The 21,188-nt window shown below is 39.9% G+C and overlaps 1 protein-coding gene across 7 annotated transcripts in view; it reads right to left on the bottom strand.

Moving 5' to 3' along the window:
- STARD9 (StAR related lipid transfer domain containing 9) overlaps nt 1–21,188 on the bottom strand; it is an 84,623-nt gene that overhangs the window by 38,111 nt on the left and 25,324 nt on the right. For 5 of the 7 annotated variants that reach the window (XR_008329831.1, XM_053383824.1, XM_053383807.1 and 2 more), the window contains 13 exons: nt 19,859–19,891; nt 19,692–19,753; nt 18,738–18,850; nt 15,294–15,363; nt 14,863–14,935; nt 14,434–14,501; nt 12,424–12,521; nt 10,886–11,086; nt 9,199–9,296; nt 8,077–8,154; nt 5,814–5,888; nt 5,091–5,270; nt 101–152 (listed from right to left, as the gene is read on the bottom strand). Coding sequence is in view for 6 of the 7 variants with exons in the window: in XM_053383824.1 (XP_053239799.1) it covers nt 101–152; nt 5,091–5,270; nt 5,814–5,888; nt 8,077–8,154; nt 9,199–9,296; nt 10,886–11,086; nt 12,424–12,521; nt 14,434–14,501; nt 14,863–14,935; nt 15,294–15,363; nt 18,738–18,850; nt 19,692–19,753; nt 19,859–19,891 (1,201 nt within the window). In the remaining variant the exon portion in view is untranslated. Of the gene's footprint in view, nt 1–100; nt 153–2,940; nt 3,017–5,090; nt 5,271–5,813; nt 5,889–8,076; nt 8,155–9,198; nt 9,297–10,885; nt 11,087–12,423; nt 12,522–14,433; nt 14,502–14,862; nt 14,936–15,293; nt 15,364–18,737; nt 18,851–19,691; nt 19,754–19,858; nt 19,892–21,188 lie in introns of those variants that run through there. The other 2 variants (XM_053383832.1, XM_053383845.1) reach the window with 2 other exon arrangements.

Here is a 21,188-nt window from a genome sequence, read left to right as displayed (position 1 = left end):
AATCCTTGTTCGGTTCGGTGTAGGTTTTGGGGAAATCACAGGATGTTGCATTTCTCATGATTTCTCTGCAAGAGTTTGGGGTCTCCCTCATAATTCTTACCGATATCCTGTTCCTGGTTTGAATCACTTCTTCCAATTTTGGTTGTTCCTTCCTACAAAATTGGAACAATCAGAGTAAGTTATTATTATTATTATTGCTATTATTATTTTAAAGAGACTTGGATAGATTTATATATTCCTTCCACGTTTGTGTGCAGATTTTTTTTTGTTGTTCAACATTTCCACTGCAATTATCTGCTTGAGGCAAGCGATTTGGTTTTTAAAATTTCAGGTAAGAGAAATGACTCTAGACAGTAAGATTCAAAAACCTATGAACATTTCAGAACATTTAGATTTCCCAACCCAAACTTTCCTGATGCATTTAATCAGAAAGTATTTATTCACACAGTGCACAGTTAAACCACGGAACTGACTGTAACAAAGGGTGGTGATTAGACAAATTCATAGAGAATGAAGCTTGAAGTGGCTACAAGTCATGATAGCTATATGTTCTACCTTTAGCGAGAGGCCCCAAATTTATAAAACCATACCATGTGCATCTTGGCTTGCTCTGTGTTGCAATGCTGATTTCTGCTATGCTACATAAAATGTTTGCTACATAAAATGTTTCATCCTTTTATGTATGCTACATAAAATGTTTCATCCTTCTGAATTTTCTCATAACAAGCTATCTACCATATTTTAGCCTTCTAGATGGTTTGGAAGCATTTAATACACAAGATTTCAAACCTACACTCCAACTCTAAAATCTAGCAAATCTATTGCTGAGCACTACAATTTTAACACTTATCTCCTGGCATAAAAAGAGCTATGCACTCAAAAGAATAAGGTATCATTTGCTATGTAAAATATTTTAACGGTCAGCGTGCTTGTTATTATACACGCATCCTAAATCAGCTTTTTTTAAAGGGTAATAATAGAATGCTGGGATAAAATTGAGTAGTGTACTTAAGTGCCATTGATTTCAATAAGAACCACAAATGATGAACTGGATTACAGCCTTAAATTAATTAAGACAGATCTTATTTCCAAATAAAACAGATGAAGAAATAATCATTGCCTGGAAAAATTTGCAGATTACAACAAAAAATAAAAAATGAAATCTAGTTCCCGCAAGAGCTGAAGTGAAGGGTGGCAGTTCAACAGATAACACTGTACAATCATAACACAGTTATTAAACATAGCAATGATGAGGGAATTATATTCATGTATAGTGTTGTACGAGACTCATATGGGAAAAATGATTAGTTGCCCTAACAAACTTCTTATGTAGGAAAGGTTACAAAGATGCAAGAAGTTCAGCCCCTGCTTCTTCAGAATATTTATCAGCAGATCAGAAAAACATAAAACAACTGCTGCCTAAATTAAGTTCTGAGGGTCCAGAAACCTTTTCAGAGATATTTTCTGAACACCACATGTTCAGCAAGTTGACACGAGGAGACGGCATGCTGAAGAAAGCGCACAAAATGAAAAAAAAGTTGAGAGGGAGACAAAAAGGTGAAAAGAAGTATAAGAAATTGAGGGGGCGGGGAGAGAAGGAAGCTTATAAATATTTGAGAACCTAAAGAAGCAGAGATAAAAAGGTATGGGGTGAGGCCCAGAGTAGAGGAAGAATATGCTTTGGAGAAGAAAGGTAAGGGACAAGGGGTCTGTACCCTGTGTTCCCAAGTCGCCTCAGAAACGTGGAGCTGGCCCCTCTCCTCCTTAGAGCTTGCCAACCTTCATTCTTATTAACCCTCCTCCTGCTCATACTGCCCACCTCACACAGACAATGCTGTTTCAGCCACAGCAGCAGAAGGCAAGGCAGAGGGAAGTGCAGAAGCACAGCAGGATAGATGCTAGGGAGATGCCCTGGATTGTGTCAGTTGTTTCCCTGCAACTTGCCTGGACCATCCAACTGCCTCAGTCTCCCTTCCTCAGCTTCCATTCTCCTCACATTCACAGTGCTGCTGCGATGACCCAGCTCTCAGAAGTATGCCATCACACTATAGTTTGCAGCTCCATTTGTCTACAAGCATGTGAACTACAATGTGATGACAGCATTGCACAAATAAATATGTGGGATAAACTGCTTTGTGAATGTGTTTTGCTTTTAAAAGTAAGGTATATGTATATGTGGGATGCAGGTAGCGCTGTGGGTTAAACCACAGAGCCTAGGACTTGCCGATCAGAAGGTTGGTGGTTCGAATCCCCACAACGGGGTGAGCTCCCGTTGCCCGGTCCCTGCTCCTGCTCCTGCTCCTGCCAACATAGCAGTTCGAAAGCACGTCAAAGTGCAAGTAGATAAATAGGTACCACTCCGGCGGGAAGGTAAACGGTGTTTCTGTGTGCTGCTCTGGTTCGCCAGAAGCGGCTTAGTCATGCTGGCCACATGACCCGGAAGCTGTATGCCGGCTCCCTTGGCCAATAAAGCGAGATGAGTGCCGCAACCCCAGAGTCAGTCATGACTGGACCTAATGGTCAGGGGTCCCTTTACCTTTATACCTCTAAATAAATAAAATCTGGACCTAGTTCACACAAAAAGCAAACGTTCCTAGATATGTGAATGTCAAAAGACACATTATATATAAGGCATGCTATTTTTCAAAAGATAAAACCAAGGATTATGTGAGCCCTGTCCTGAGAGAACATTTTAATTATAATTTCTCTCCTAAATATATTCAGGCTCTTTGTCACAAGTAAATCCTATACTTTTGTTTTTACGCAAAACTGCTGCCACACCTGGTAGACATTGTAAAATACAGGTAAACAAGAAGAGTGAAAGGGTTAAAGCACCTCTCATGTAGCATGATCTAGAGCAGGCTTCTTTTCCTTTGCTATTCATGCGAGATAGCAAGACAGCACTGTTCACTACGTAGAGGAAAAATATTAACATTTTACCTTCTTGCTCCTCAGATGAAGGTAACAGACACCTGAATCTAAAAAGGCAAAGCATAAAGAAAAGAAAAGGCAGCATCTAGAAGCAAAGAAAGAGGGGACAAAGTTGTTAGTGCAGCGTAAATGAAACAGACAAGAGGGTTTAATGAAAATCCCTGTTAGTGAGTATGCAAATAAGGTTTCTTTCTATATAAAGCTATATTCACTCTCTCTCAGGTATTGCAGAATTGACTCTTGTGCAAAAGCGACTATGAAAGCCATTCTTTCTACTGTGTCAGAACTGTTAACTTGGTTAGACTTCTGGTAGTCTCAGCAACTAACAAAGGGAATAAACATTTTGAAGAAGTGTCGGCTTTCTGTTTCAATGGGACACCAAGGGAAATATGGGGAAATATTGCATCTTGCACCAGTCCCAAACAATGGCATGTATATTCAGTCATGGGGGGCTATATGATATAAACTTTAATATGAAAAAGTACCAAGAGCCATAAAGAATGTGCAAAAGAAAAAGCAAACACCAACACTCTTGGATCTGAAATGCTCTTTGAGAAGTAAAAGGGATAGAATAAATGAAACATCTGCAGGTAAATTATCCAAAATTTAAGATACTTTATGTCAGTTGAAGTGGGATGATACTCACGTTTTAAACAGTGGAAGTTAGTTTAGGAGAAGGGGAAAAATATGAGAATGTCAGGTGTATTGTTAATGCATATATTGCACATGCTTCCTAGACTAGGTTCCTTAATGGAGAATTTTAAATTGACACAAAAACATTGTAAAGCATAAGCTCTTTCTATAATTTTGCTGCCATAATTTCTAGGAAGTTGAACTCCAGCTTTAAACGCGTGCACCAAACAAAAAGTGTCCAAACATGTATCACAGAATCATTTTAAAGTAAGAATTACACTTTTAATAAAGGTACAAAAGTCGCTGGCTTCTTTTTCTTATGCAGTTAATCTTCCTCTTTCTGGTTTAAATGGTTCTTCAGTTACTTACTCATAATAAGTCTGCAAAAATTCTATTTATCATGTCATTAAACTAAGCTTCACACTTGAAACAAAAGAAAGAGAGCTAAATGAATGTAGTATTTAGCAAGTTGGGCCTTTCTTTCCCTTTTTAGTATAAATCTTTAAACTCAAACTGCTATACAGTGGTACCTTGCTTTACAACCATAATCCGTTGCAGAGGCTTTCGCCAATGGGGCCTCCAAAACAAAATTGTACGTAATCCCCCCAAAAATGGGTTGTAATCCCAAAAAAGGTTGCAAACCAGGACACACACTTCCGGATTTGACATGTTTCTAATCCAAAACGTATGCAAACCAAGGTACCACTGTACTGTTAAAAATAAATTTCTCTATTTCCAAAAAGTTAGTGCCTTTTATAAGTCATCTTGCCCAGGAGTCTGGCCTCAAAAGGTTATCACTGTACACTGTACTTATAGAGAAAACATAGCATACTTAGCACTTTCAGTTAAAACAGACAAACTAATTATGGGGAAATTGAAATAAAATTATGTTTCCTGTTTTCTCTTTCAGAATGATTGCTGAAATGTTTTTTATAACAATGTTTTAAAATAGTATAAGGAAAACTACAATATTAACAACTATAATCTTTGTATCTGATACCCACTGTGCACTACAGCTTTGTATAATAACCAGAAACTATTAAATAATCCATCGTTATTTAAAAATTTGGTTAAATATCCAAATTCACTGCTTGTCCATAATGCTGTGATTTTTGCTTCCATTGCTAAATTATTATATCCACTTTCTTAAAATTTTACTCTAAAAGCATAAGTTTCTTCTGTTTCCCCATGGCAATGATGTAGTCTACATGGTATTACTAAGCCCAAATAATATAACATTCCCTTTTGTTTGCCAGACATATGAATAGAAGTATTAAGAAAGAGGTGCAAAATTTCTATTGATGGAATAGTATAGATTTCAGATTCTCTCAAAACCTTAAAGAAGAATGCAATTATTTTATCTCATCTCACAATGATAAACTCTATACTATTTCAAACTATTTGTGTCCATATTATTACTATTAAGCAAACACAGCAGGTTAAACTTTTTTTCCATATTCAGTATAACTACAGCTATTGCTATCTTAAAGTAAAAATAACCAAACAAACCAAGTGTTGCATCTCACCCTGAGATGATACAGCATAACTCCCGTACTAAGGATATCATAATCCATGGCCATTAAATGAGGTAAACTGGAATCTATCATCACTCCAGCTTTTTCCTTGTTGATATCCACACTGTATTCTTCCATGATAGCTTTCCTGTTAATCCACTTATCTGTCCAGTCTTTGGTCAACTGCTCAATCTTTGGAAACAGTAAATGAGTAAATTATAAAGCGTTACATAAAACCATTTTTTCCTGCAAGAAAGTACAAATTACATAAGTTACTCTGATGGCTGCTGGGCAATTGTTCCTAACAGCATGCTTGTGAAGAGGATTCTAATCTAGAAACTTGATCTGCACACTAAGCAACAAGTTGCCCAGAAGGAAGAGCTGAGTCAGCCACTCTATAGAGACTAACTGAGACTATTTTGGTTCCTTATGTCACATGATCCCTGCTGGGCTGGAATCCTAGCCGTCTCTAGTGGTGATAGCAATATAGTCAAGTTCAGGCCAGCAGCTTCCTCCACTTACAAGTTGTAATGGTAGTAAAAGGAGTTAAGGTGACTGGTCCTCATTGCAAGTGTTCCCAGTATGAGACCCTGACACTTTAAGGTTGCTTTCCCCATGTACCTGCATTCATAAGGTCACTCTTTATGGACCTTGGGGAAATATCCACGCATATTTATGTATACACTCTTATACAAATGCCACACAGGTATTAGGGAAATTTTTAATTATGCATACCTTAAGTTCATTCTGAAGAACTAATTCTGTAAGATTTCCTTCTCTGTCATCGCTCCACGAAGGACTAGAATTCCTCTGTTGAAACAAAATATTAGGGATGTAATGTTTCCATATTCAAACGAAGGTGAATGATCTGAAGTCACAAGGTAAACCAATATGTCAGAATAATCCTATATTTGACCATCCATAGCTACAGATATGAAGTATTCCTAACCACAGCGGTGAGCACTGGGAAGAGAAGTGATATAGAAATTTTGATATTAATTCTTGACATAGATTTTGCTTTAGTTGTTTCATGCATTTACTCTGTAATATTATGTATCAATGAGTGATTTGATTCTTGTGTTCCTGGTTCGGTTCCTGTATTTTGCAAATCTCTCATGCCTCACTCCTACACTGCATCTTATACTTATCTGACCCTGAAGGGTGGGAAGTTTATTTGTATTATTAGAAGGGCACAGATGGTTAGTCAGGGTGTTTTGCTAGGATGTTTTAAGTTCACGCCAGAGTGCTGAGCCATGAAGAAATATATGGGAATGGAATGTCCATAGTTCCTTAGTGAAAGCCTGGCTGTCAAGGCAACTGGAGGTTAAGTGCAAAAGCTGAGACCAAAGTTGATATCAGTGTAGAGCCATGTCTTTTTACATCCCTTGACCTGTAACCTCTTTTGATGTATGCAATGATGCTTTATGATGTATGGCTATGTGTGTAAAACTCTATAAAAGCTTTGTTCTAACATTCCTCTGATGCAGTCTTTTCTAGCTGGCAAGGCTGCCCTATTGCGCCATAGCTCTAATAAACCGGGTTCCTACAGGAAGTTTGCTTGCTAGTCTCTCGGTTTCGTGGTCACTTAAAGGTATATTCCCTCCCCTGAGCAAGGACTAGTGCATACCTTAAGTGGTTCGGAAGTAAATTCTTATCACAGTAAGGAGGAAATTCTGGATCTGACAGCTAAATCTCTGTTCTAGCCTTATATGAGTGCAAGGACCCAAGTTTGATGTCACCTTCTTTCCAGGACTTGACTGAAAGATTCCACTGGGAGGTCTCTGAAATTCTGAGATGACTCAGCAGTGCTTTGTCACATTGACTACAAAGCCATTGGGTGCCAGGCATCAGAAAGTAGATACCTATCTCCAGCGCTGCTGCTTCTTTTTTCTTTTTTTACTAAAAAAATGTTCTGACTCAAGAAAATCACCATTTTATAGTTCAAATCGGGAAAAATAAATACAGTAAATAGACAAAAGTACAAAGATTCACAAAATGTTTAGGCGTATGCGTCCCCCCAGAAAAAAGCATTGCCTATCTCTGTGGGCTGGTGATATAAACTAAGGCATGATTCACTGAAATATCATTAATGCAGTATAGAAATATCATTAATACAGTATCATCATCTTCTGATTATTCCTTTGAATCTTGTGTGTTTGCTGTGACTGACTGAAGACCTTGCCTTTAAAGTCCCAAAGCCACTCTTGGAGTAATCTAATTTTAGGACAGCTAAAAATTGTTTCCACAATATATTTAAGACTCAAACCATGACTACCCTAAAGGGGTATATGTAATTTTTCAAAAATGAACAAACTCACTATTTTGGTCAATATGCTTAATTAAAGTTAACAATCATATCAACTTTATAATTTTGTTATAGCAAGTGACATTTGCTAATAACTAATAACCATTCCAAGTTTGCTTTGTATTTTGCTTTAAGTTGGAGATTTCTGGGTGTGTGCTGGGAGCATGTTACAGCATGCTTAGACCAGGCATGAGGAACCTGTGTATCTTCAGATGTTTTTGGATTATAGCTCTCATCATCCCTGACCACTGGCCATGCTGGTTGGGGCTGATAAGAGTTAAAATCCATTAACATCTGTGGGTCAGAGATCGGCTTCATTCCTGACTTAGTTATTAATGATATCATTTGAGTTCTAGATTATTCAACTTTAAAGACATAGCTATATTTAACTTATTTATTAAGAGCAGCTTCAGTGGTATAGCACATGATGTACTCAGGAAGTCCCAGGCACAATGTCCAGCATCTCCACCTAAAAAAGACTAGTAACATCTGCATGGGAGCCTGGAAGATGCCCCGAGTCAGAGCAAGGACTACTGGGCTGGAGGAACAAATTGACTGACATGGTATAAAGCAGTTTCCTGTATTCTTAGTAACCCAACTCACACAAAAGTGATATTGCTAAAAACATATATTTATATACAGATCTAATGACTGGCCAATTTAGACTTCATTTAATTAAACATGTGTACAAACCAGCTCAAAGCTCATCAGCATAGCCTTCAATCTATCAATTTCTTCTCGTAATTCTCTAATCAGCTTCACATTTGCATCCTGAAATATAGCAAATATTAGAGAACAAACAAGCTTTTCAAAAAATAATAATACAAAAGTCAGAGAGCCAGTGTGGTGTAGTGGTTAAGAGCGGTAGTCATGTAATCTGGGGAACCGGGTTCGCATCTCTGCTCCTCCACATGCAGCTGCTGGGTGACCTTGGGCCAGTCACACTTCTTTGAAGTCTCTCAGCCCCACTCACCTCACAGAGTGTTTGTTGTGGGGGAGGAAGGGAAAGGAGATTGTTAGCCGCTTTGAGACTCCTGAAGGGGAGTGAAAGGCGGGATATCAAATCCAAACTCTTCCTCTTCTTCTTCTATATGACAGCATGGAAGCAACTGATTCCATATGGCTTGTTCTAAAAGAAATATGCTGGATGCTTGAGGGTGTTGCTACACCATATTTCTTTCTTTCTTTTAATGGGGGGGGGGGAAATCATGGATCTCATGCTGAGTTCATAATTCACCTACTGCACAGCATATCTATACTGAATCTCCCCCTTATCTCTGTTAAAATTCAGACCGTGATTATACTTGGTGTGAACATGTGTAGCAGGTACATATATGATGAAATCACACCTTAAGTATTAATTAACAGTACCACATTGAAATAATAACATTTTTATATGCACATAAACAGTAAGGCAAAAATGCTGTTGCCCTTCACAGATTATTTATTAGACTTTCACTTGTACTTTTGTAAGATATATACAGTGGTGCCCCGCAAGACGAATGCCTCGCAAAACGAAAAACGCGCAAGACGAAAGGGTTTTTCGGTTTTTGCGTTGCTTCGCTAGACGATTTTCCCTATGGGCTTGCTTCGCAAGACGAAAACGTCTTGCCAGTTTGTTTGCTTTTTTCTTAAAGCCGCTTGAAGAGGTGCAGTTGCGACGGACCGTGCTTCGCAAGACGAAAAACATCGCAAGACGAAAAGACTCGCAGAACGAATTAATTTCGTCTTGCGAGGCACCACTGTACTCCTTTACCCGTTACATGGAGAAGCACATTGATTAATAAATGACAAAATAACAACATGGTAGCTCACCTCATTTACCCGGGGTTTGTTAATAATGTTTTTGGCATTTGAGGCATACCGCAACGTACTCATGGTCTCATTGTAACAAGAGTTTGCAGGTGAGATAGCTACAGATAAAAAAAGGGAAATACTGTGTAAATAAAATTTTGATTGCAAAAGCACAGCACAGTTTTTATCCCTCCATGCAAAAACCACAAGACTATATAAACCCTATTTTCAATTTAGCCTGTCTGCATGAAGATGTCCAAGAGGGCTGAAAACAACAATGTAGTGTTTCCGCCTTTGCAGAAATGCTCCTCCAAAGCAAACCCTCTTTACACTACCTACAGTCTTGCCCAAGGCCAATCGCTAAGTCCTTGACTAAGCTGGAATTTGAAGTCTCATCTTAAGACTAATTCTGCATTGTGACTATAAAGTGAGCCTCCCACTGATTACTGTTAATTCAAGATAAATCACAGCAGATAAATCAAATGTACATTTTTGACAAAGTATGTATTGTTGAAAACATGAGTTATGATGGCTGGCCTTCCTCTGGAGTAGAGGCTCACTCAGCCAAGCCTCTTAAATTTCAAGCTCCATAGAAACAGACAGGCACACAAGCAAACAGACGACGAGCCTGCAAGCACAGGTGCACGGTTTAAAAGGGCTTAGCAGAAGCTGCCCCTATTCTCAGGAAGGTCAGACACATGGTGACACATGCTTTAAATATGCTCAGTTTTGATTACTGCAATGCACTGTACATGGGCTGCCTTTGAGCAGCCTCCAGAACCTTCAGCTGATCCAGAAGGTGGCAACTAAGGGTCTTCATGGGTGCCTGACTTTGAAAATGCATGCCACTGATTTTACAATAGCTTCACTGGGGAAAAATTAATGTGCACTGGATTTCTAAATGGCCATCCCCTCCCATAAAAGCCTGCCTGCCCATGAAGATCGGCAGAGGAAGCCCTCATTGGTGGCAGGAACATGACCGGCTGGAATGCAGGAGAAAGCCTTCTCTGTGGCAGCACCTAAATTATGAAATTCCTTGTCTCTTCAGTCGTTTCTCTCTTGCCTAGCCAAGGCACCATTATTCTGGCAGGCATTTGGCCTGCTGTGTTGGTGAGCTATTGGTAGAGCGACCACTTGTTTTAGCCTGTTGCTTTTGATTGTATGACCAAGAACAGCCCTGCTCCATCAGACTAAAAGCCTGCCTAGACTCCCACATCCTGTCTCCCACTGTGGCTAACCAGATGCCTATGGGAACCCACAAGCAAGACATGAGTGCATTAACCCTCTCCCACTTCTGTTCCTCAGTAACCAGTATGATAGTGCATAATAACTAGTAGCTATGGATAGATTTATTCTCCATGAATCTGTCTAATTCCATTTTAAAGCTAAGATGTACTAATGTTTTATGAATGGCTTTTATAGTTTTGCTTTTTCTTAATAAAAAGTCTTAGCAACCCTGAGCATTATGGCTACATGCATAAAAATCTGCTGAAATAAGTAAATGGCACACTCAACAAGGCAATCCTTCCAGCTCCCCACCCCCAGCAGGCATTTTAATTATTGATGTTTGATTTTATAGCTTTTGCTGATGTTGATGTTTTGTATTGTATCTTTGTAAATCCCTTGGAAACTACTGCAGTTAAGTGGTACATAAACTGTTTAAATAAATAAAATACACCCTGCGAGGAAAATAGGATTGTTAACTTACTTGCGATCATAATGGTCTTGGAATTGCCACCCAGACTATCCTTCAGAAGCCAAGTGAGGATGGAGTCACGGTATGGAGTGTAAGCTTGACGTCTCTGGCTGCTGATACTGGCTCCAGAGTTATTGTCTGTGTGACTGCTATCCACTTCACTGGCTATGCTGTTTATACTCTGGCAGCTGCTGAACATCTGGGAATTTTGTGCTGAAAACAGGGAAAACAGTCGTAAGCCTCTGACATGTACAATTTAAATCTCTGGTGGGGATCCTATGGCTCTCCAGATGTGCTTGGACTACAACTCCCATCAGTGATGGCCAACGGTCAGGGATGATGGGAGCTGGAATCTATCAACATCTGAAGGGTCAACAGGTTTCCCATCCCTGTGATAAATATACAGTCATCACTCAATTGTGATTAATGTAGCACTTGTGTCAAAACTAAAATCACAATGGTTTGTTGCTGGGTTAATATGCAGATAGTACCACCACTGCAAATTGATCTGCTGGGTCAAATGTGAGTTGTATACCTAATGAATGATAGTAAATGTCACATGTCCTCCACTCGGGGCTCATCCAGACTTCTGTTTGTGCTGCAATTTGTAGGCACAGGTCCATGCTGGTTCCCGCCCCCCCCCCCCAGGAATACCTGCTATTTACCACTGAACTGGAACTAATGTCAATCTGCAGAAAAGCCAACTGATGTTTGTTCTGATTCAGTGGTAAACGGGTTTTTTCAGTGAGACAAAACACACACACACACACCACTCGAACCCATGTCTGGAAAGCACAAAGCTGTGACTACAACTCATGGGACAAATGGAAGCTTAGATGAGCCCTCACTGCATCTTCCTCCAAGATTTTTCTATTTAAAGATGCTAGATACATATTCCCTTGTGGTATAGCTCCCATGCAAACAAACTAACCCAGTACTATTTTTTTTTAATGACACAAGGCACCTTCCTGTTAGCCATTGCTATTCGGAGTCAGAAGGTAGTTTACTTGCAACTTCATTCAGCATCTTTCAGCTCTTACTTCCCTGCGACAGAGCACACTGTCCTACAGAGGTTTTTCTTTTTGAAAATGCTGGAAGCAGACTGTATGCTTCCCCACATAAACAGGTACAAAATCACACAACTGCATTGTTAAAAGAGTTTGTTCTTGGGTATAGCTTGTGGTGAGTGAGAAGAGTGCTTAAACAAGAACATAGGTGCGGGCGACACAGTAAACCTTGGCTTAGCTCAGCACAATATGGGAATGAAAAACTGGGGATGAGAAGAGTATGCTGCCGGTAAATCATAGTTTGGCTTACTGTGACACTCAAATGAGGCCAATGTTTAATTTATTGTCCTATGCTGAAGTCATTTCCCTTGGGAGTAACTACAATAGTTTACAAACACTTAATTGATTTACATGCCAAGTGAGAATATAATGCATCATCATTATTGTTTGCCTGGTAAATTTTAAAGTAAGATTCAATAAGCCATTTTGTATGGCAGCATTATGTCTAGCTATTGCTCCAATGAAAGATAACATTATTTATACCTAATGTGGAGATGACAATGCCAAGAGTAACCAATGATTTGTTAATATTGGCACCTTCTGTAATCCGATCTTTGCAGTAACTTGGATCAGCTCTTTCACTAAAACAAATCATGGAAAGAAGGAGATAAGTAACACTGTTCTATGGAATACAACAGCATAGCATCAAATTTTGAACACAGTGAGTGGAATTCATTGTACAGTACTATTACGAACGCTTCCTCTGTATGAGCATAACAGCTTGCTAGTCAGAAAAACCCTCCCCACATGTTTGGAGTGTTCTCCTGACCTCCCAGAGCTAATTTCAGGGGCACCCAGGGAACACTGGAGGAAGCAGCGGGGGAAGCCTCATTGTGGGCTTCCACTGACAGTGTTTGCTGGTGTGTATGTCTACTTATCGCTAACAGGAGTGGCTCTTGTTCTCTGTCTTGAACAGAGATCTTGCAGTGTTGTTGGGTCTCACCAGCAGGCAATGAGGTTTCAAGGGGGAAAGGCTCAGCCTCAAGACTAGTTGCCATCCCTAAACCTGAGCATTTGATTGCTATACAGATGGGGAGGAAGAGACCAGCAAAGGAAACAAGTGTTGTTTTCTTTGTTTCCTTCTGAAATCCCCCCATATAACCCCCAAAGAGGGTTTTTGTTTGTTTGTTTGTCTGTTTCATGGCATGCATCCACTCTATACTAAACATAGTAAAAGCTTTTAGGCCAATTCTAGCCCTCTCCCCCATTTCCTCTCTTTTAAAAACAGATTCCCTCAACGTTCTATATAGTCATTGTTTTTAGGTCCTTGTCAAGCTATTCTGTGTTTTAAAATCCTTCCTTAATTTCACAATCTTATATTCTTTTGCATACCCGAGGAGTTCCCCAACTATGAAGAAACTGCTACTTTGCGGTGGTCCCATATTCTTCCACAATGATTGTCATTCGACCATCCAAGTTCACTATTAGAGTAAATGATAGTATCTCTGAACGATCCCTCTCTGCCCCTTTTGTTTTCATTTATCCTCAACAGATTACATTGCATTTGCTGCTCCAATTTGATTCAAAACAATGCAAATATACTTGCTTCCAAAGGACCTAGATATGTTCAGTAGGAGGTAAAAACATTCCAAAGCTTTTTAACATGTATTTCTAATCTAAATTGCACTAAACAACCAGAAATGTACACATACATCTTTACTTAATATTTTCTGGTGCTTGATACTATCCCAATCAAATCCATATCTTCTTCCTACTTTGCCTCCTCTGTCCCCAGGATTTAGCTTAATTTCTATACTTTCACTGTACAATTTAAAATATTATTAGAATTGAGTGCATCAAAAGTAAAAAATGTAATGTGGCATCAGTTTATGACTGTGGTTTTCAGCTTTCAAACTGTGTTTGGGTCATTCTGGAGTACCCCAAAACTACAAGTTACTAATCAGTAATGGCAGACGCAGGTGGCGCTGTGGTCTAAACCACAGAGCCTAGGGCTTGTTGATCAGAAGGTCGGTGGTTACCTGCTACGGGGTAAGCGCCTGTTGTTTGGTCCCAGCTCCTGCCCACCTAGCAATTCAAAAGCACGTCAAAGTGCAAGTAGATAAATAGGTACTGCTCCGGTGGAAAGGTAAACGGTGTTTCCGTGCGCTGCTCTGGTTCGCCAGAAGCAGCTTAGTCATGCTGGCCACATGACCCGGAAGCTGTCTGTGGACAAACGCCAGCTCCCTTGGCCTATAGAGTGAGATGAGCGCTGCAACCCCAGAGTCATCCACGACCGGACCTAACGGTCAGGGGTTCCTTTACCTTTAATGGCAGACAAGCTTCCTTGAAACACAGTTTTCCCTTCCAATGACAATGTGGGATTATGTTAAGGTAGGTGTGAACATTGAAGCTAGGTGTGAACATGCCCCAGAGTCCTCTGCAATACACAGGAGCCCCATGACAAGCAAGTTGATATGAAAATCCTTCCCTAAAAAGCAGAAAGTTTAAAAACAACTGGCTTACAAAATGCTATATTAAAAAGCAAAATATTACCTGCCTGCAAGGTCCACTAAGTTGATCTTGCTTGCAATTTCAGAGGGCAGATTGTTCTCTAATATAGCCTGAAAGGAAACAAATTCAAATTTGTGTGGATTTTGCCACACAAGAACACCACAAAAGGTAAGCATATATATCATGACCTTCACAAAACAGAATTGTACATAGGGTTTCAATAGTCTGGATCCTAATGTGTGGTAGCCTAAGGACTAAGATGGTCAAAAGAGCTCCATCACATACATAGTTTTACGCAAAGATTGGACTCCATGTGGTCCAATTGAAATTAACTAACTAAAAAAGAAAGAAAATAAATAGACTTAAAAGCATTCCAGTCATTTTGATAAAATGGATTGATTGTTCAAATCAAAGCCAATAACTTTTATCTTTATGGGTTTCAAAAATTCTCCAATGGAAAATAGGACTAACCTGAGTATACTGGATGGTGAAGATAGCATGGGATCTGCTGCTGGCATCATGAATGTGTGTGGCTGCTGTAATTCTACATAGAAGAAAAAGCAGAAAAGTTTAAAAGTAATTGTCTCTAAGTCGGTATAGAAACAGATGATAGCCAATATTAAGAAGCAGAAGAATCAAGTTGGCACCATAGTTCCAAGATTGGATTGGGAACACTATCCATATCTGTTGTCAGGTATGTTTTTCAAGCATGAGGGTACCTGTGGAGGGCCACAGGTACCCCACCTGTGCTCTAAAGTTCTACCCTAGAAACCAGAAGTGAAATGACTTTCCCTTAGAGTATTAATCTGTTAATTATGATTGGAAGTAAAAAGGAGTAACTGGAATAAAAATCAATATAAATAAGAAGGCAACATATTTAGGAGTTTTAAAAAGCAAAATACCTGTTCGCTATTCCTTCTTCCAGAAGTCCAACTACTTGTTTGTAGTCTGTAACCACATGTTGAGACAGACCTAACAGAGATTTTAAACAGAATAGGACCTATCATTAATGAAACGTGCTTTCTATTTTTAGACCTAATATAGCCAGGTGCATTCAGATAACCCCATGCAAGAGCATTTCTGCATGTGTACTGCCGAGAGGAAAGAGGGTAGTAGTAAATCTTATTCCAGAGTGTCTCTGCAAGAAACAAGACATGTGCTTTTATGTCACTTACAGTCGTTGGGATCCTGAACTGTGGTTGATTGTGCAGGAAGAAAAAATAATCAAAAAAACTGATTTGACAATAATGTAATGTGAACAACCTTTCTAAAACTAGGTTATCACTTCTGTGTTGAGTACAGATAAATAAACCAAAACAAATTGGTACAAGAAAAAAAGTGAAAACAATTTTTAACTATAAAAAAAACCATTCTGTAAGCTTGCGAGAAAGGAAACTACAAGACAGAGATGCTGCACTGCAGAATTCAGAATTAGTCTCTGCAGTCCCACTAGAGAGCAGCATACTGCAGCAATGCAACTTCAGTACTAATAATATAAAAGGCCCATCATAGGAAAGATGAGCTGATGCATTGGTAGTGACACACTGCTCTGTATTTACAGCTGCATGCAAGCACGGTGCTACTAAATTATGTTGCAACAAAAATAAAGAATGCAAAAATACAAGCCTTTTGCAGTTCTATAATACCCCTCCGCTACAGCATCTCAAATAGGATTCAGAGAGCACAACTGCTGGAAGATCTCTCACAGCTACTGCAGCAGTTTGTACATTTTACTCTGGAAAGTCATATAAAATTAAGGTATATCAATGGTGGTAGAGATGGAATAGCAGGAAAAGCACAATGTTGTTGTTTTAGAAAAGAGTGGCCATTTTTAAATATCACAAAGATCTGGAAGTCTTTCTAGGCTAAAAATTGGTCCTGCATTGCATCATTTCCTGATGTTAAAAGATGCTGGTTCCTTAACAGCTGAACCATCTGGAAGAGAGAATTTTGAAACCATTCCAATAGGTAGCATTAAAAGGCTTTCAGAGTTTTAAAAGGCTAAGATCTAGAAATTATTTACTGTAAATAATGATAGCATGGAAACTACCAAAAACATCTGGTACCGTTTCCTTCTTTTTAAAAACTGAGATTTGTAACTGGAAAATGTGCTGCTTGTAAACAGTGAGGCAAAATGCAGCTGACACAAAGACGGCTGCCTTGTTCATACATAAGGTTACTAGGAATGCAAGAAGCATTGGACCAAAACTTGCATATTTTAATTGCACCTAAGGCCAGAACTAAACATTACTGAGGATGTGAGACTGCTGCTGTCTTCTCTCTCCCCACATAGTTTTTCCCACCCCCAAAACATGTATTAAAACAAAACAGATGCATCTTGCTGAAAGTTTCCTTACTAGTAGCAGCCAATGGAGTGGAGCAGAGCAGAGGAATTAGCAATGAAATGATGCCATATTCCACATTTTATTTTACTAGACTCATGGGGGACACATAACAAAAAATGCTACTTTCTGTGACAGCCAATAGCCTGCAATTATGACTATTTCTAATTAAACTTAAGTTCATTAACTGAAACCAATAGGTACACAGACTTCACAACTCTTCTGCAAACTGCTGGATTTTTGGGTTGCTTTTGCCACCTATAAACGTTTTACTGCCTGGACTTTTAAAAAGCACAATACGTGCAAGAATAGAAAAATTAAGTTTTGCCCTTTGCTGCAGAAATTAAAACCATGCTAATGTTATCCATATAACAAAATTCCATGATGGAAAAACATGGACTGGTGTAATTCAGCTCATTTTGAATAGTCAGAAGCTGCTGGCCTGGTGGGGTGGAGCTGCAACATTAGCTTCCTGGCAGGTATGTAGCTGCTGCTTACCAGGAGTGGGAAAGACAATGGGGATAGGGGCACTGGCATGATGCAGGCAAATCAAGAGGAGCAGCAGATTGGCTGCATTGGTGCACTCGCATTTCCAAGTACTTTAAATTCCTGTGATCTGTCTTTAAGGTAGGCAATGCCTGCAATGCAGAATTGGAAGTATTTTATAGTTTCCACTTCTATGGAGGAGGCAGCTCCATCCCTTTATGTTTGCAGAACTATCCCTTCACAGGAATAATTTACAGGCAAGGGAGTTTGTTGTTCTCAAACAGGTTCCAACAAGATTTCACTAGATCAGGGAGAGTTTGGCTGAACAATTTACAAAGCAATCTTGATTCTACGGCTACACACATAATCCACCATCCTTGCCAGTAAGTCCCATGAAACGCAATGGAATTTATGTCTGAGTAAACAGGCATAAGATCACACAGTAAATTCCTTAAAACCCATGCGCCTATTTCAGTTACATACCCTCCAAGACGCTGAGGTGAAAAACTGGGATGCGTGTCTAGAGTCATGCTTCTATGCAAGTCACGTGATCTGCGCGGGATCGCGTCACTCAAAAGATGCGTTTTGAGGGAGGCTGCGCTCTCATGCCCCCAAACACACATTTTGGGTTCCACACAAGATCGTGGCCCCGCTTTTTTCAGCTTGAGATCGCAGCACCCAAAATGGGTGCCATGCTCCAGCTTGAAAGTCCCGCTTTTATCGAGACAGTTGAAGGGTATGCAGTTACTAGGATATAGTGTTCCTTTTTAAAATGTCACCACTTTCTGAAAAGCTTAGCTTGAGAATATATGCAGAAATATATGGACCACACTTTTCTTTGCCAACTGTTCATCTAAAAGCAGCCTTTCCCAACGTCAGTCACCCCTGGGCCATTGGCCATACTGATTGAGTCTGATTGAAATTACAGTCTAAAACATCTGAAGGTCCACTTAGGTTGGGAAAGGCTCCTCTAAATAAATAATTCAAACGAAAGATGGGAGAAGTAAAGTGAGATATTATCCTACTTTCTAAAAAGCTTTTAAATATGCATATACATGCATCAAGCTACCATCTGGCTAGTAACTCAAACTGAATCACCAGTTTAAAATCAATTAAGTTTATGTGGTCTCACAACAGCATTTTAAGTCTACCACATGACACTGTTCAACAAAGGCAGTATTTCACATATTTCAGGCATCTAGCCAAATCCTTCTGAGCATTTGAACTGCTAATGTTTCATCATTAGCAACAGAAGTGCACCAGAGCTTTGCTGGAACTTATGGGCCTATCAGAAGACACAGACGCTAGGCAACAACCACCGTATATGGAATGTTCAAGCAGGATTCCCAGAATTTGGACAGATGCCATTTCCACTACAGCGTACTTTTTATGCCGTTGCTCTGGCTGCTATTATTATCCCTATCTTTCTTCCCATATATAATTAATGAAAGCAAAGGAACAACGAAAATGAACAAATTGCGCACATAATATCAATTTGCCATGTTAAAAGTCACTGACCTTGAACATATGGACCCATCTCAGGATGTTCACGGACACGAAGTGTATATGGTTTCTTATGGCCTGACTGCCTTAACAAGTCTCGGACTCGCTCATTATAGATTTCAAGGAAACTGAAAAGTAGTGGAAATGATACAGGAATTCTGGGTCAGCCTGGATGTATTTCTACACAAGCAGAAGCTATGCATGATGAGGAAAGAAGATTGTGCCTTTCTGCCCTGCCCACCAGACACACCTACTCCACCTCTAGGTTGTCCAATCATAACATTGTCTAGAGCCTAACATTCAGATCTTTCCTCCACTTGTGTTCAAGCTGTCTCCTAGCTTGTTTTCTCGCCTAAGCTCTGGAGTATGTTGAGGGCCAAACAGGCTCCATGAAGTGGGAGAGGACACTCAGGGGCGATTGTGTCAACAGCCCGAGGCATTCGGGTGTTCCAGAGGTCGGCCGGGGCTTTGATAGGGGCACCAGTCATATCAGCTGGTAAAACCCCCAGAGCCGTTGGGAATCCCACTGGATCCATCAGCCTCCGAGGGTGGACCTTCCTGAAAGGTTCCCCCCCCCCCCGCCTCTGCGGAGGGGAAAGCTGCTGACAGCCTAAATCTCAACAGGAAGTGATCTGACCATAACAAGGGACTGATGTCAATGTCCCCCCACCTTCAAATCACCCTCTTCCTGCCCAGTCGAGAAAACAAGGTCCAGAGTGTGGCCTGCCAGGTACGTTGGGCCGGTGACATATTGGGACAGCTCCTTGGTTGTCATGGTGACCATGAAGTCCTGAGCCGCCCCAGAGCCAGCTGTCTCGGTATGGATGTTGAAGGGTCCCAGAACCAGCAGTAAATTTAACTGCTCCAGCCACAATCATTGACGGTGTTAGGGCTACAGCCTTAGAGGACGAATTAGAATGGTAAAGACCTACAGAATCACATGACAAAGGGAAATAGAAACACACATACCTGACTTCTACTCTGCACGATGCTGACTGTTTTGTATAGTCATCTTCTCTTGAAAACAGACCCTACAGAAATCAGACATTTTCATTTTTTGCTTTCTGGATCAGTGTGGAGGGGTAGAATCAATGAAATTTTAACAATGTAAATATTTGATTTAATTAAATAAATACCTCACATATACGAGGTGTTAATCCAATGGATGCCTTGAAAAGTGAAGAAAGAGACAAGATTTCTGTTCATTTGTGTTTATAAAGAGTTGCTTGGTATTTAAACAATGGTAAAATTTCCTTGGTACCATGTGACTATAGCATGGAAAGCTAAAAAAAAGAGGGAATCATTATGGGAACAAAACTGTTTTAGATAACTGGTAGAGTCAGATCATAAAACGGAAGAGTTGTTCTGTGACAGAATTGGGGAGTGAAACAAGAACTGCATTGTGCAGAAGTCCACTTGTGCAGTTTCTGACCCACTCATCCTCACTGCTGCCCCCCCATGTCTCCATTGAGAGTGCAAAGTGTGTGTGTTCAAAATCAGTGAAGACTGTTTGAACTCACACATTTGTGGCCTCTACACACTACACTACACTACACACACTACACACTGCCTCTGTCTAGTTTTTCCTGATTCCCACCACCTAATGCATTCCCCACACAAATAACAAATCCCAGGCTTTTCTTGAAGGCTGCTCAATTCTCAAGAGAAACTATAGTGAAAAGCAAAGGAGGTTGCAATGGGGAGGAGAGGATGAGAAAGCCCTGCTGTGACAGAAGACTTGTTTGCGTAATTTTGGCTACAAACCAATAAGTTATAATAATTGAAAATCATATATTCCGGACCCCTGTGCAACAACAAACTCTTTTTAATCAAACACTCCTGTTAATTTAAATCATACAGATTCAAAGTACCTAGCAGGATTAAGCAAGATTCACAACACTAGAAGTGGCCTTCCAGACTGGACAACTGCAGTCAAAAGAAGTTAGGATGGCAAAAGCAATACTGCCTTGAAGGACTGAAATGCTTCAGCTATGCTAATATCTATACTGGTGCTCATGTAATTTGCTCATTGTCCGTATTAATGTGAACTTCTATTTTTAGCTTCAAAAATTTAACATTTGATAGTGCCTAATGTTGAACATAGGGTGAAAGAGGGAAAGAATCCCAAGAGTCAGTTTCAAAAACAAACCTTGATTACCACTTGTGGTTTGAAGAGAAACAAGCCTACGTTTAGATGTTACAACAAGCTTGACTTGCTCTCTGGTATTGCAGCAGTGGCAGGAGTGGGAGAGAAGCAGAGCAGTAACTATTCATCAGCACGCATTAGCACACTCTGTGTGCATATCACATCATTGTTTGCTTCTAACTAACTAACCATCGCAATCTAATGTCACATTTGTATAATGCACTTAAAACATTCTATTTGCAACTATATAGCTGAGTCCTAAGTCACCAATGCTTAAAATCCAAAAGATTCTGCTGCATATTGAACTTGAGGCATTAGCA

Source organism: Podarcis raffonei, chromosome 1 (assembly GCF_027172205.1).
Source record: "Podarcis raffonei isolate rPodRaf1 chromosome 1, rPodRaf1.pri, whole genome shotgun sequence".
Taxonomy (NCBI): Eukaryota; Metazoa; Chordata; class Lepidosauria; order Squamata; family Lacertidae; genus Podarcis; species Podarcis raffonei.
The sequence above is the reverse complement of the archived record's forward strand: the minus strand, read 5'-3'. Positions and strand labels throughout refer to the sequence as shown.